Source organism: Lissotriton vulgaris, chromosome 2_1, assembly GCF_964263255.1.
Source record: "Lissotriton vulgaris chromosome 2_1, aLisVul1.2, whole genome shotgun sequence".
NCBI classification, from domain to species: domain Eukaryota; kingdom Metazoa; phylum Chordata; class Amphibia; order Caudata; family Salamandridae; genus Lissotriton; species Lissotriton vulgaris.
The window spans coordinates 1313577669-1313594983 of record NC_141687.1 but is presented as its reverse complement, the minus strand read 5'-3'; the positions used below and the strand labels follow the sequence as shown (position 1 = coordinate 1313594983).

Genomic DNA, 17315 nt, shown 5'->3' with positions numbered 1-17315 from the left:
GAACCCTCACTCACTGTTAGGCGACATGCTTCAGCATTTTAGTTCTCTCCTCAAACCGGAGTGTGGGTTATGACTCCCCTGGGGGAAGAGCGGAGGTGTTTTATCTCCGAAGATCAGCTTCCCTCTTCCGTGCAGACGAAGACGTGAAACTATTTGCATAAAAGTCAAGTGCACTCTCCATGCCCTTGGACCATCGTGTGGTGCCCAGCTCAGATGGCTGTGGTCATCCCTCTTTGAGATGGCAAGCGACCATTCCAGTGGTGGCTTGTATACCTTCTCTATTTTCACATTTATCACCTTTTCTGCAGAGTGACTGGTTATTTAGGTCCTGACGAATGCCTATTGGCAGAAACATGTTGCTCTAACATATTCAAGGTACATCTATTGAATCCCTATCCATCTCTCGTTTTAACAATGTCGCTGTGCCCACCCAAAAAAAGTTTCTGTGGATTCATTCAGACATTTTTATATCACACCCTTCTGCACTTTGCCCCTCATTCACTACGTGTTACGCTCATCTTCGGGGATAAAACACCCCAGCTCCTCCCCAGGGGAGTCGTAGCCCACACTCCGGTGTGAGTAGGGAACCCAAATGATGAAGCATGTCACCTAACAGTGAGTGAGGGTTCTTGCCCTGAGGGAAATCTCCCCCTTTAGGTCTCCATAGGACCCTCATCCATCATCATATATATCGCTCTCCTTTTTTTCCTCTCTCCTCCAAGACTTAGCCAGTCATACTTCTATGTGATTTGTGATTGCGCTGCTTCTGTCATTGCATCCAGATATATAATACAAGTAACATTATACCTACAACAAGCCAGAACTATTGGATTTGTCAATGGTTGTTTGTTGCATAAGCTAAATAAGCAACAACTACCGCTTTGTTGCATATAATATTGAAAATGCTTCAGTTCTGAAATGATGTGGCTGTAAATGAACTATAATGAGTCTCCTTGAAGTTAAAAAAAAAAGCACTGAAGGGTGGTACTGCTGCAGAGTTACAATTTATTTGCACCCTGAGTGTGAAGGCAAAAAGGGAGAGATAGAGACCAGTCACAGCACTGGCAGGACCTAGCTCACTTAAAGCCCTGGTGTACCTCCTTTTTTACCTTATCTGAAAGGCCCTCGTCTGTGTGCTTTGGCCACAACCCAATGTGTATGTAATGCAAACTCTATGGTTACTGCTGCCTTCACCCACAAAGAGAAAATACGAATTGCTATTCAGATACATTTCTTCCAACCCAAGGGTGAAGTACTGTATTTTTGTGCTATTTGGATGTCATGAGAAGGGCTCTATACCTGCCCATTTATTAATTCGAAATGAAGCTCAGGATTTATAAAAACTACAAATGTAAATATTTTTCAAAAGAAAAGATATATATGGATGTGGCCTTTTTATAAGGGTCCACTACACATATTAACCACTGGAGCCAACCCAACGTGAGTCAACGCGACTAATCACTGGCACTCAAACTTCCCACTTTTGTCCTCCATACTACAAATACCATGGGGGGCAGCCTTCCATCAGAACCAGGGAGTCGGAACTCCAGCACAGGCTGCTCTAGTGCAGACTTAAAGGGGTTCAATGTAGCCTCAATGTAGAGAGGGTGGTCCGTGCATGAAAAGCATGGTTGGACAGTCGTGTAGCTCAAAAGCGGCACCAATTAGAAACAGAATTCAAGATCTCAATCCCTCACAACATATCACTTAAAACATTAACAGTACCTTCCCACAGCTTGCATCGATTCATCTCAGCAAAGCAGCTTCACTGTGTGCAATTTCTAAGGAGATTATTTCTGATCTTCTTAATTTTCTCTTAACTGTATTGTATTTCGGTTGCTGACCCTGCATCTCTTTCAAGGATAAGGCTTTGAGCTCGCCCAACCACCAAAACAAGTTTCAAACGGGACTGGTCCGTTGAGACTAATTGAATTCAGGTGTTTTTTAACTTAAAGCTAGGTTGCACAAACCTCTTGTTGCTCTTCCACAAATATCCTGCCAGTTACCACCTCATTCATGGCTAACATAGACAAGGGTGTAGAGAGTGTGGTTTAGAGCAGGTGACTTGTTGCACAACATAGTAAAAACCAAAGTTCAGGTATTGCAAGGTGAGCATTTTGCTTAAGCAGGAGCGGTCAGTGAGTGAGGTAATTTTCTGTACATACTAGGAACAGTTTCTGTTCAAGATTGAAGCATTTAATAGGGTGCTCTTACATCAAAAAGTAAAACATTCTTAAGAGCCAAAGGAGAGAATCAGGAAGAGTGAGGGGGGGGGGGGGGGGACTGAATTGTACAGTAGGGTCTTTGGGCAAAGCAAAGAGGGAAAAGGCAACAAACATTTTACATGCTGGCTTAGCTTTTGAAGAGGAGTCTCCTTTGGATTGATGGACATCCCCCCCTATTACCAAAATATGGAGGTGATGTGGATCACAGGAGGTTACGGTTTAGGATTTTGCCAGGTGACCAGAAATAATATTGTCAAAGTAGAGGAACAGTAGTCAACCTTGTAGTTTTATAATTACCTGACCAGAGTTTTTGAAGAGTGGAAGTAAAGATAGCGAGAATTTTGCAAATGCAGAGTAAATTAGGATGGGCATCAGTGGATGTTGAGGCAGAAAAGTCCTCTGCATGGTAGGAGACATGTACCTCTGCCTTGTGTGCCCAACTGTACTATTGTCTGGATCACTAATGCAGATTTTTTGTCATAGGCAAATAAGGATCATGTGTGTGCGGCATGACATAGGTCGGTCTCACCGGTTGTGGTCTTGTTAGAAAGGGAGGGGTGCCCAAAGCGCTGCCTTCATAATGGTGGAAGGCTACAGCCTTTTCCAGGAGTTAAGCAATACAAGCGCAGTTGTGGCAGATTACCGTATAGTGATCAGTACCATTTTATCCTGTGTCTCTGAAGTGAGGCCTACAGGCTCACTCCCCTTTTTAAAAGATCCGCTGCTGTGTGCTTAACTCACCCATGATTGACATCAGGTTGAAGGGCATGTGTGATGGAAATGAGCTGTGTGTTCACACGAAATACACTATACAAGGGCTGGAGTGTAGTACAGTGCATGCATGGTAAATGTGTGTATGCTGGCAGTGTGTGTTTTAAATAACCCACTCTGGTACAATACAGAAAGGCTGCAGTACTGAACACGGTGCTCAGATGGAGTGCGTTTACTGCATGTAGTTATGCTTGTGGTTGCATAATACATGAGGATAACAGAAGTAGAAGGGACATGAGCGGGAAGATGGCAGATCCAAGCTATCTCTGTGCATTATAAAGGGCTCTTTGATTCTATGATAAATCACAAGGAAGGGGCCTGGACACATCTCAAGAAGAGAGAGAGATAGGGATGATAAGGAAACCATAAATAGTAGGGCTGGGAGCCCAGGATTAACCTTTTAATGCACATACCACTGTGGCTGCCATCCAGGTGTGAACTCTGGTCACACCCATGAATCTTGTAGTGGGTTAATCAACTTCAGAGTAGTGCCTGCTGTGACAAGCATCCTTCAGGAGGAAGAGAAAAGGGCAAATATGTCCATTTCAAAGAAGAACCCCAACATAAAACTTCAAAAACTCAGACACTAAATTTCATTTTGAGTCTTGAAAAGGACTATAAGTAGGGGAGTTTGAGAGCACAAACTTTGTCATCTGCTGAGTAGCCAGATGAGTTTTGTGAGGAAGGGAAGCTCTGAAAGAATGCTGCATGTGATCAGGACTGTGGGTCCAGCCTACTAGTCTCCCTGCTAAGTGAGGGGACATCACCCAGGGAAACCCAGACAACCTAGGCAGGAGCACTAGCTCCTGCCTGCTTGCCACTCCTGTCTGCTTGCCAAGACAAGTGTGCCCTGTGAGGAAGAAAAGAGCGTATGATTGAGCAAGGTCCAGGCTGGAGCTCTATGATGAGGACTCTCTGTGCGAGGTGTGAGGAATCCACTCTTGCACAGATAGGGCAGTAGCCCATGTGCTGGATTGATTTGGCGATCCCTGTGTGCCAGGAAGGGGGCTCTGTGGAGTGAGCCAACGAGCAAGGGTTTTTTTTTTTTTTTTTTTTTTTTTTAAGAGTGCACCAGGCCTGCATGACTTTATGGTGGGTGGCTCATGTGCCAGAAAGGGGGCCACTGTGAATATCAACGCCAAGTCAGCGTGACCGGACTTGCAAGTGCCTTGGCTGTGACCCAGTATGCCAGGAGGGGTCACTGGAGACGCTGAGGTCAAGGATTCTGGCTGTCGCCCGTGACCATGAAACTGCTGCTGTGACCAAGGCGGATCCAGCCTGCATTCTGCGAACTACAATAAAGGAGGACTGAGGATCAAAGAAAATTGCTGAAGCCCATTGGAGCAAGGAGATCAACAGTTCCCACCCCTGCAAAAGGGAAGTGTGACTTACCAGTCAATCGCCAGAGCAGGAACAACCCAGATCACAACAACCAGCCAGTAGCATGTGCTCGGAGCAAAGAGCCTGCCGCATGCTGCCACATTTGACCGGACGCAGCCTGACTGGCGATTCAGAGCAGGACTTCGCTGCGCTACTGAAGGGTTCATACCTCAGGAGCAGGTAAGCCATTATTGCACCTTTAGGGCCCAGGGGGCATACTACAACTCAGTACTGTGGAATAACATTGAACCCGTTACACTAAAGTTAGTGAGACAGTGTGGCCTGACAACTACTAGATCCCCGACCTCAAGAAGGATTGTATTATTGCTTTTGAATGTTGTTTGCCTTTGCATGTGTAGAATTAGAAATAAAAGACATTTTTATATAAAAGAAGTTTTTGACTGGACATTGATTTATTATTTACGCTGCTTGCACATTGAGTTACGACTGCTCATGTGACACTATCTAACAGAGTCAGTTGGAGGAGTGCTTGCCCCAGTTGAGCAGAAGCCATAGTAGGCCAGTCCCCGGGACATTGGGAGTAATGCCTCAGCCACCACGGTTGGGTCCAGCAGCTCCTGCTTGCCCTGGGACCCTCTGAAAGGGGTTCGACAGTGGTGATCATGGGAAAGAAAAAGACACATCTTTAGTTGATGTGAACCCCAAAATAATGGGCAACAGGAACATTGAAGCATTGGCAGAAGGAATGAAAGGCAAATTTTCGTGCTATGGCCAATGTGAAATTGGTGCTCTCAGTTTTGGTTGGGTAACAACATTGAATCATACAATGCATGATAATTGCAAAAGCAGTCCAATATAGGCCTTGAGGGATAGGAATGAGGAAGGGAAATGCAAATACTTGGATAATGTTGTTGAGGAGAAGCATAAGGGTGCCAATAAGTAGACTAGGTCACCAAAGAAGGCAGTGAACAGTGAAAAGAGCAGAGGTCCAAGAATAGAGCCATGAAGGACGTCTATATCTAGACCGATGTTGAGGGACTCCATGAAATGTAAAATAATATATCAGAGCTAAGGGGCAGCCCATTTAACATATATTTATACCCCACAAACGTATTCTATTGTAATTGCATTTATGTAGCGCTTACTACTCCCGACGAGGCGTCAAAGCACATTTTCAGATAATCATTGTGATTATCATCTGGATGGTGCATGGCACCACCATTCAATGCCTGAATCAGACCATTCTACCAAACTTTATGATCATGTAAGAAGGGTAATCAATGGAGAGGAACCAAGAAGTCGGTAGTAACTGTGAAGGATTAACAAGCTTTCATGACCAAGACTAATCAAGGTTTGCATGTAAAATGAATTCCTCAAACACTCAGCAAATCCATCTTAAATTTTACAATGCCAAGAAAGAAGCAGTTACTGGAGAAGGCTTGGCATGACTTAGCTTTGTAGTATGTAGAAAAACACTCAGGACATTCTGAAGCAATATGGCAAATAATTCTGGTGTGTTGAAAATAAAATGAATCATTTTGGCCAACATCGTTATGTTTCAGGCGATTTTACCTGCATGTCACCCAAACAATGCAATCCCTGAAAAGGCAACAAAATAACATTTCAGCGAGGGGATAATTTACCTATTTGTTCATAACTGAAGAACAGTTTAAAGAAATGGTTTTCTCAAATGCAACAAGGAAAAGGCAAGACATGCTTCCACGATGTACCAATTAAGTTCTATTTTGATGGAATTGGAGAAATATCATACAAAGTGAATACAAGAAACATTGGAGCTCAGTGCTTAAAGGAATCTTGCAGTGCTCAGTGAACGTGTTTAAGAAAACAGAAAGATGGCGTAAGAGCTATAGTACAGAGCGAGGAAGAGCTTGACTGGGTACAGCATGTCTACGCAAACTACACTAATTAATAATTTCCACTACTTCGGATGGTGTTTGCACCCTTTTGTAATCTGAGGGTCATCTTCTGGACAAAAAGTAATTAAAGGAGTTTTATTGAAGCTTCCAATTAAAGGGAGTAAAGTTCCAATGGGTGCATGTAGTTCCATAATCCTAAAAGGAACAACTGAAAGAGTGTCATCTGTTTCCCATGGTTTCACACAAGTCAGTGGAAAGTGCTATAAAAAGTCCTGACAGATTTCCAATTTTTTAGGGTCTCGAGGAACAAAACCTTTTCTATTTGTATGAAGAATTCAGTGTGGCAAGCTCTGTCTAAGAACACTTGTGCTAATAAGAAGCATTTGGGTGGCAGCATCATACCATGGGGGATGTTCCTCAGTTGTAGAGAAGGGGTAATTTCATGTGGCAGTACCATACCATAGTGGGTGTTTCTCAGTGGTACAGAAGGGGTAATTTCAGGTGGCAGTACCATACCATGGGGGGTGTTTCTCAGTGGTAGAGAAGGGGTCATTTCAGGCGGCAGTATTATACCATGGGGGATGTTTCTCAGTGGTATAAAAGGAGTCATTTCAGGTGGCAGTACCATACGATGGAGGTGTTTCTCAGTGGTAGAGAAGGGGTCATTCAGGTGGCAGTACCATACAATGGGGGTGTTTCTCAGTGGTAGAGAAGGGGTCATTTCAGGTGGCAGTATCATACAATCGGGGATGTTTCTCAGTGGAAGAGAAGAGACTATTTCATGATGAAAATGAATGCGACAGAAATTACAAGAAAATGGCTTTCAGGGAAAAAAAAATGTCACCCATGGCAAGATGCACAATAAGTTACATTGGAATGGCCAAGTAATACAAAAATAAATACACTTTAGTGGCCCAGTTATGTGATTATCTAAGTCTAGTTTACATTTTTTTAAATGTATTGAAGATTGTGGTCCATCAACACTACCCAATCAACATGAAGGATTTTGAACAAGCTTGTGAAGAAATACTGTTCAATATTGCCAAATACAAATGTATGACGTCAAACTACAAATCAACATCATTAGCAGTATATCTAGCCGCACACATCAATGAAGAAAAAAGACGGGGCTAGCAGAGACCATACACTAATACTGGTTAACTGGTACGGAATGGCAATAAACCTTCGACCTCAAAATACTATTAGAAAAAAAATGTCACCGATGCTACACATGCATTCAGATCTGTGCTCATTGAGCAATGCATTATGATACAGAAAATCAACTCAAAGGAAACAAAAAATAAAAATGAATGAATATAGGTATCCAACACACCACTGCAAACAATCACCTGAAGGTGCAATCATCTAGACGTAGTGTGCGGATGTAGGTTCAGAAAACATGTTGGAGTTATTTTCTATATGCAATGTTGGTAGCTTTGCTGCAGATGGTGTCTGGATGTGTGTTAATCAAAAAGGGGTCTATGGACAGCAAAGAATCTACTTGATTTCAAGCAGAGAGAGATACACTTAGGGTATTTGCCAGATGATCACTGAACAAGGATTTGTGTTTGCTGCTACTGTATTTTGGGACTTTCAAAAATGCCTACATGGGTAAGACAGAGGTATATGAAAGTGAGTGAGTTAAGGATTGTGAAATTATTAGGGCCTGTGACAAGAAGCTGCATAGCAGCCTACAGATAGCAGCTTTCAGCACCACTTAGATATGGGAAAATAGGATTTTGATAGGCCAAGGCTCAATGAGTGAATAGAGGTGAACCTGAAGATAAAGGAGTTTTTTGTTACTACTTTGTGATCCAGGGGTGTGGTAAAAGACAAGATGCATCACAGATTGTGAATAGATTGGTGTATGTGAATGTGTTTACCACATGTCAAATCATCTCTTATGAGACGAAGACGGCTCAAATCAAGTCTTCTGACTTTAGTGTGATAAGCAGGTCTAGAATGAGCATGTGGTTTAATATTAATGCACTTGACACAAATAACAGTAGCTTATTTTTGCTTCCACTGAATTTCAGGAACTCTGGAAAAGCCATGCCATCAATAATGGGAAGCAAGCAGGCTTCTAGAACATACTAATGTTTTGTTTGAATGTTGATGACCGCAGTCTTCAGTACATATCAAACATTCTCGATCTGATTTAGGTTGTCCTCTGACTGGGCCACTAGAGAAAAAAAATGGTGTTCTTTTTTTCGTTAGCCACTCCAATGTAGCTTTGATTGCGTGCATCTTGTCCAAGGTGACCTTTTCCTCAAGGACTTTTTTGCTCTTTGCTTTACTTTCGTCCACCCCCCTAAAAAGTACCCCTGGTGCTACCTACCAATGAGAAACACCAGTCATAACATTATGCCGCCACCACGCTTCTAATTAGCACACATTGTTTAATAGAGAGGCTTGTCCTGCACAAAAAACCTTGAACACTGAACTCTTCATACAAATAGAAAAGGTTTTATTCCCCAAAACCCTCTATAATTGGAAAACTGTCAAAACTGCTTAGGCACGTTCAGCTGAATTGTACAAACCTTTGGAAAGAGATGGCACTCTGCCAATTTGTTCAATTATTACTTTTATGGATAGGGGGACTGTATGTCCGAGTTTGAACTTTACTCCCTTAATCGGGAGCCTCAGTAAAACTTGGAGCCTCTACCTCTAATTACTTCTTGTTCAGATGATGGCCCTATAGATACTGAGGGGTCCTAACACTAATAGGCACAGTTTGGCTAATAGGCATAGAAATGATTCATTATTATAGTTTGTGTAGGCAGGCTTAATCATCCAAGCTCGCCTACACTGTGTACTATGCGTTTGCATTTTACAGCATTTCAGTTTATTGAGCACTGTGTTATACACCTTTAAGCTCTGATCACCATGGTTTCCAATTACCCTGATACTTCTCCAGCTCTTTCTCAATAGAACCCAATTGGTACATCAAAGTAGCACGTCTTGACCTTTCCTAGTTCTCTGAGAAAATAATTTATTTGAAATAATAAAGAAATAAGTAAATGATTTCTAACTGATCTGTTGGCTTTACTAGGAGTAGCATTATTATGGTAATGTACAACGTTACATTTGCCTCAAACAGAACACTTCGAGCTTTGGCTAAAAGGTTCCATTTTATTTTCGCCAGACCAGAAGTCTATTGGACACTTGGCTACAGAATCGCCTTAGTGTTCATCTGCATACTACAAATCTAGGTCAAGGGTTGAGTAATGGTTTGCTTTCTGGCACTATACCATATAGGATGGATTCGTAAAGTGCTTGAGACATTGTCTCATGCACACTTTCACCAGCCTTGGACATTAAAGCCTGTAGCTCTTTCAAAGTTGCCACTGGTGTGTGGTAGCCTCTCTCTCAACTTTTCCCGTCTTGCACGATCATCAAGTGTGGATGAATGTCATGCATATACGAGTGGTGGGAAAAATTGTTCATTGGCTAGAGCTCAGTCTCTAGAGTTCACAAAGCACAACCCAAGAGGTATACCTTCTTGAGTGCCTACTTTACCAGCCGTCATATAACAGGAAATGTAATCGGGTAAATAAAGCTACATAAAAAAAATGATCAACAAACAATGTGCAGTCAACAGCATGGAGTGTGCTGCAGAGATACTATGGGGTTGTACCTTACAATAATTTTATGACAGCAAGTAAAGTAGAGGGTGTTCTGAACCGAGTTTCTAGCTGCTCTAGCGTTGTAGATATCGTAGTAGTGGCTCGTCAACAGCGATCAAAGCAATAGTAGATCACTTGTTTGCGAGTATAAGACACTCATCAATGTATCCCGTTTAGAAAATGTGTATTAAAGTTGTTAAAGAAGGGCAGCGCATGATGGCGAGGATATTTCATACACCCCAGATGAACACATTTAGAACAATTCCTTTGAGCATTTTGCTGACAGTACACGATTTAAAGAGAATGCTGGATAGGTTTCTGCTGTGCCCTTTGCACTTTACGTGGGCTGTGTACAGGTATTTTCCCCAGAGGTTGCCTTGATCTAGCTGTGTGTTTGGAAATCATTTTAAGGGATGTGGTGGTGTGTACAAAAGTGACCAGGCTCTCCAGTAGTGCAAGGTGGGTCTGTCTTAGAGTTCAACAAATAAGTAAAAGCATATGATTAAAGTGCTGAATCTGGAGTGAATTCAGTTTTCACTGCAGATTGCGCAATGCTTAAGAAAGGATGAAAGAATCCCAGATCCAAATTATATGATAAAGATTCAAGCTTGTGCTCGAAGTCAGAAACAAGGAAGTTTAAGAACAAGGAACACGAAAGGACTGACCTGGAATATGCAGATTGTCTCTATATTTACTAAAATAATGTGTGTACCATAGTAAGAAACATCTGATTAAGAGTAAATGTTAATCTATTTCTAGTACATATGTTAACGTCTGCAAAGATCTGAAAGCATTAACACAGTTATATATACCCTGATGATAGTGCTAAAACAGCAACGAAAGGTAAGGAGCGAGTGCCTATTTAAAGATGTGCATAAATTAAGCCTGACTTGTGCGCCGACAGAACAAAATAAAAAAGCCATGGTAACTGCAAATTGGGAAGAACAAAGATATAACCAGTATACTTTGGACATGATAAAACCAGAGGAATATGGTGCAAATTAAATTTGCACAGGGGAGTTTATATGCTTGATTAGGTGCACAGGCCTAAATGACCTTGTTGCTGTTGTTTCCCACTACTAAATTTGAAAAGCTGAGAAAAAGCCCTGAAGAGCTCAAGAAAGTGCACTGTGTATATATAGTTTGGCCTCTCATGGTTACAAACTATTAACCAGTCAGAGGAAGCACCTTAATTCACTGGCTGATTTTCAGCTAAAACCACTCTGCAAACAAGTTGGCTTTTTCAGTTATTCGTAAAGGATTACAAATTTCAGCAGAGACCTGTTGACATTTCTAGCCAGGAGAGGATTTCAAACTGATAGCATGGGGTCAATTGGCAACTAAAGGTCCCTGCTCCGTTTCCTACAGGATGTCCTAGGATCACACGATGTTTAGCACTGCTATGGGGTGACTTACCACAGCTGTGGGTCAAATACTTTGCCCTGGTCCTTCTAGTTGCCTGACAGGAGAGTAAAAAAGATGGCATGCATTGCTGCAGTGCTCCTTAAGGATGAAATCCTACAAGGCCACTTAACAAGTGATGTGCTGCCTACAACAGCAGGAAAATCAGTCTGCCAAACCGCAAGGCCCAATGACCGCAAAGAGCAAGCGCAAAACCATTGGCCGGTCTTCCAAGATGCTGTTGTGCTCCTTGGTGTATGGGGCTATGATACCTGCAATGACACCCCCTCACCTGATCCCAAGGCAAAGACAAGTCAAAACTCAGAAAAGGGCTTGTGGGCCATCATGTCACGAATCAGCAGCCATTGGAAAGGAATCGAAACTAACCACAAACATGGGCAGCTCCTCCTCAAGAGGGTAGGAGTGTCCCCCCGCCTGCTGCCAGCGCAGCAGGCAAACACAAATTAATAAAATAGCATGTCAATGCCATTTTATTTATTTGCCACAGCACCGGCTCGCGCTGTGTACAGCTTGAGGGTGAGGCTGAATTCTGTAAATGCAGGATGATAGCACTGGTCTACAGTGCCCATGAATGATTGGCCGGCCATCTTGCGTCGACAAGCCCAACATGCACAGTGTAGAGACAGCAATCCAAAGGCTGTGAAACGGGCTGGAGATTGCTGCCACAGGCCCCCAACATCAAAATGAGCGCTGGGTTAGCCCTCTTCAACCAATCCTTGAGCTACTTTCATGCTTATGAGAGAAGCTCCAGGATTGGTTTGATCGCATTCCACGGAGTAGGAAGGGAAGTCCTTCCCTGCTCGTGGACAACCAGGATTTGATTCCCAGCAGAGAAGCGCTGCATTGGTCATGCTCCCGCTCCTTATTGTGAGTTGTGCACTACAGCGCCTCACCATCATTTTTTTATGTTAGCCGCCAATGACCACGAGCTACTTACTATCATAGGGCTTGCACATAATTAATATGAGTACTGTTAAACGATTAATAAATATTAGTTACATTTCTCAATGTTAAATAAAACGTACATCAGCTCGGGGATAGAAGTACAAAATATATTCCTAGATTTTATAAAAAGGTGTATATTTGTATTAATCCGAAACGAAAGTAGCAGACTCCTTTTTGCTCCTCTCCCAGTAGGACAGCTTGTGACAAACTGCATTCAGCTTGACAGGCTACGTCCATCCACTTGCCTTCCTACCTCATCTCCATAAAAGCAACAAATTAACTTCAGCCAACACCATTTTTGCCCATTTTTAGGTCTAGTCTGTGCAACGCAAGTGCTGCTGCGAGGAATGCTGTATTGGACTATGACTTTGAAGCCCCGCCCACTCTCCGCCCCCATATTTTTAATTGGCTTGTGTCATTGTTCTTCGTAAATGCTGGCTTCCGAGTCGTTATTAGGCTTGTTAGTCCATCCTTGGTACAGCCTTGTATGCATTTGTTACCTCCCATAACGACTGGACCTTTTGCTTCTCTTGTTACATGGTCTGCTTTATCTGGGCTGAGAGCACTATTTTGTTTAACAATTTGCACCTATGCCACCCACTACGTTGTAGCACGCGACCTGCTTTTCTTTTTATTTACTAATGGCGGTCTGCTTTAACTATAGCGGCCGCATTTTTTTATTTATTACAGCAGCGCGGTCGCTTTAAGTATAACGACCATGCTTACGTTCTTTTTTTTGTTTACTAGCACCCATGCGGCCCTTTCACATTCATGCAGGCCATGCCCCTTTCTTTAGACAAGCCCCATCTAAAGAAAGGTGTGCGGTCGCTATTAAAGTGAAAGCGCCCCATGCCACGCTTTCGCTTTAATGTCGCCTCTGCCCCTTTCTTTAAACACAGCTTGTCTGAAGAAAGGGGCGTGGCCTCCGTGAAAGTGCCGCATGGGCGCTAGTAATTTGCAATGCAATAGGTCTCGTTTTTGCAAGAGTTTAAGCCATTGCATTGCCAATAGCTCAAACTCTCGTAAATGCGAGACCTACTGCATTGCAAATGCTTGTTCTCTATGGTACCTGACCATCCGGACTAGGAGTTTTTCATCACAACAGCTGCTCAAACAACAACGAAGTAAACATGAACAGAGAAAAATATCATGAACAGCTTTCAGTTATATCTTTTGATGGGGAAATCCTAAACTGTCATATGTAAGCTTGGCAACCGGTACAAGGAGTGCGACCTATAAAACAAAATGACGAGCGATTTCGCAAAATCTGTACGTTGTGGATTGCTCTCAAGAACGTTTGTGGCAGACGTGCATTCTGTTAGCTAAACTACACTTTGATGTCAGAAAACACTGCATGGTCAATTTAAGAAATTGCATTTTGGGCCGGCACATTTAGATTTTCTGAAGAAAACTACTGGAAACAAAGGCAGGCATTTGTGAGCTTAATGCATAATGTCATGTATACACATAGAAGTATACTTAAAGTATTATGTGGCTTTGAGGGAAGTACCCAAACACCGGAAAAACAGATATTACTGCTCCAAGTACAACATTCCACAGACTACATTCCGTTGAGCAGAAAATGACTGCCTATAGAGGTTTTGGGGCCATATGTGTTGTGTAAAGTTGTGTAGGTGTTTGAAGTTCATAACAGCCACTGAGTATATCAGCACCCCTCTCCACCATGACCCCACAACTTACTATCTGCACTGAGATTTCGCACATGGCTACAGCTTCACTGCACTAGTGGCAAGCCTCAAAGACGTAAAAAAGTGTACCGAACAGGGTTCACGCTGAACGGGAAAAGAATTCCTCAAGTAAAAATTAAAGGTGTGTCCCCCACTTCCTGATAAACAGGTTTACGTGGCCACCTTTTATTTGCAGGAACACGTGGCCATCATAGAATAGGCGATCAGAACGCCCAAGGATACATCATTTCTATCGAAGATATTTTTGTATTATTTCTCTTACAAAAAAAGCTATACACTTCACAGTTGAGCCGAAAATCGGAAACGAGCTCTTTTTTATTTCTCTCCCATACAGGGAGTATTGAAACCATGCAGTCACTACCAGACCCAAATTAGATTGTTGCAAGGAAGGGAAATTCTTTGAAACTTTGTAGCAAGAGGCACCAGGGAAGATAACAATGCTGGAAAATAAAACAATACACAGTGAAGTCGTATTTACATGGCAAGGTCAGGGCTCGGACAGTGATTGAGTTGAACACACAGCAAGACATTCTCCCGCACGTGCCTCACTCTCTCCCGTAAAATATTCAAAATTGTACCGTTTTGTTTTTTATTAAGTAACTCAAAAATAACCAAAGTACAGAATGATGCATTCAATACTCAGGCTGATGTCGCGAGCAAAGTTTAGTAGGGCGTTGTCCATTTAAATGCAGTGATACGGACAGACCCGGCATGCGTAATATATACAGGGTGAAAGTACACAGAAAACGCACTATATTGCTTTTGAAAAGTCACAATTCCTGCGCAAGTACACAGTCGCACCTGTCTATTTTCACCCCAAAATACCATTTCACGGTGTTGCTCCCTCCCCTCCCCCCCTCATAACAAAAATCTACTGTCTCAATTAAATTCAGGAGAAAACATGAAATATATGTCCAGTCAGAGCTGTAACAAACCACGTGCGTCTGAATGTTTCCTTGTTGCCAAGCTTGGAGGTATGCCTTAAACCGGCTGCATCAATGTCACGTTTTAAAGGAGCCGCCACTCGCCCACATACTGATTCACAAATACTCGACCCCGAATGGACCACCAGAAGCAGCTCAATTAACAGACGGTAGGAAAGGTCGAAAGTCAGTTACACACCGAAATTTCATACAGAACTAGACAGAGTCGACTCCATCACTGTGTACCACCGTGCCATTGAGTAGCTCAGACTATTCACTCTGCATTCTTTTGGTTAGTGAAATGCACTAGAGTAGCACAACCTATCTGTTAATCCGAATTGTGCACTGAAAGCAGAAATAAAGAATCTCAGGGAATGTGCACTAAAAGGCAGATACCAATCAATGGGCATCTCAAAAAAGTGCTATGCATACTAATAGAGCGCTCAGGAAGTGTACACTTTTCGTCAACAGGGACTCTGAAGCTGAACCTACGTGCTGCGCCTTGAGTGATTAATGTGCCTCACCGCTACTAGTGAGAAGTTAGGACGCCTACTGTTATCAGCAATCTCAAAAAAAGCATGCCTGTTGCAAATGCGAAGAAAAAGTGTGCACTGCATGGCCGAGCTTTATGGGAATACAAACATTAGTATTGAATGCTTTCTAAGGTGGGATCTTGGAGATAAAACACTGTTTTGATTGCTACAACAGAGAAGTTCGGGAATTATGTACTGCACATCGGCTGTCCCCGAGAAACAGGAGGGCTGCACTGAAGATAAAATGTCCTCTGCTTGGCTTCACCTCCTGTAGATACTGGAATGCACAGTAACAATACAATGTAGCCCGGCTCCTACAGGAAGGTCCAAGCGGAACTGCACGTTTGTTGATGTGACTGGATGGCGCAAGAGTTGTTTAATAAATGAACCCATTGCACGCTCCTGGTTACTGGGTATCTCAGGGACAGACCCACTGTACCGCTGCAGCTCTAGTCAAAGACCAGAAATTGTGAAGTGCCAGTGACCACACCAAGAAACTCCGAAGTGTGCTCTGCAGAGCTGCCCTGTCACTACCCCCGCAGCCAGATGCTGAGGGTTGTACACAGAGCGGATCAAGAAGTGTTCACTGAAAGCCTGGAGCTAACTGGAGAACTGACTACACTCCTACGGCCACTGGGAAGCTTCGTATAGCCTAAATGCAATTTGCTTCTGGAAAACTTAACTAGTCAATCGTTAATGGAAACTACGGAACACTGCTTCCATTACTGAAGCAACCATTATGATGCCGAACGATCTAACAGGAACCCTTGCAAGCACACGTGAGGCAACTTTCACGTCCTGGGCAGGGCAGGGTGCTCTTTTCCTCTTCGAGACTGTCAGCCAAGCCCATCCTTGAAAGCTTCTCCCCCTGCTAGCAGCCCAGGCTGCGCACACTGACACTCATAAACCCTCCCACGAACCACAGCAGCTAAACGCTATAAGGTGGGCGACAGACAAGTGGGTACTCACGAGCAACACGAGCAGCAGCATTGTCGCCTTACAGCACTCACTCCAGCAGTGCCTGAAAGGAGCCATAATGCTGCTGCCACGTCTGAGCACGCATGCGCACTCTCACAGAGAGCGGCGGCTGAATAGGCGTGCCCCGTTGCATGCCGAGAATCGTAGTTCTCTTCCGGAATTCATCGCTTCGATACATAGGCTTGGGAGCGCAGAGGAACTACCGGAATTAAGCTGTGCACCGTGATAGGTTTTGTGAAAGGGAGGGAAAATAACCGTGCCATTTTTTTTGCCTGCAGCGTGGTCGAAGTGTGAACGTCTATAATAAAGTTATCTAAATAAAATTCGAATTAAATCTATGTTTCATTTGGAGGCGTTTCCAACCGTAACCACCCCTTCAAATAAAATGGGCAGTTTTCATTTTTTTTCTAAATCCTAATTTAAAAAAAAATCTATTGTATATGCTTCATACATGTACTTGGACAATAGCTGCTTGAGACGTAAGAAGCACAACGGACATGTCTTTTTTTTGTAGTTCAAATAAGAAACACATGAAAGTATGTTTAAACTTTTATAGGAGTATACATGTAGCTATTCAAATCTGTATACTGCCAACTATGTTCCCTATCTGTAGAGAATAAACACCCAGGATATCTCTCTAGTGGTTAAAATGTCATACTGTTTAAGTAGTGATTTTTTTGATTGATTACTAAATTTACTATAAGCAGTATGATTCAAATCGATAAAAATAAACACATCAGCAAGTACATACAAATACAGTAAAAAAAATATAACACTTAAAACGAATACTAAAGAAAAAAATACAATGAAAACCACTAGTCTTGAATTACAGTGCTGATTGGTTAAACGGGAAAAGGCAAGAAAATGCTACAGACAGTGTTTAAACTCGGTCTGTGGGTGGGGTTTTGGGCTGTGGCAGTTTAAATATCAAAGCAACTTACTTTGCATTAAAACAAGTGAAGATG

General features: G+C 42.8%; 1 protein-coding gene across 1 annotated transcript in view; it reads right to left on the bottom strand.

Annotated features, from left to right (window-relative positions):
- PDIA5 (protein disulfide isomerase family A member 5) overlaps window positions 1-16420 on the bottom strand; it is a 1005467-nt gene extending 989047 nt beyond the window's left edge. The window contains exon 1 of the mRNA XM_086957073.1: window positions 16342-16420. Within this exon, the coding sequence (XP_086813199.1) occupies window positions 16342-16407 (66 nt within the window). The 5' untranslated portion in view covers window positions 16408-16420. The remainder of the gene's footprint in view (window positions 1-16341) is intronic.
- Window positions 16421-17315: the final 895 nt, after the last annotated feature.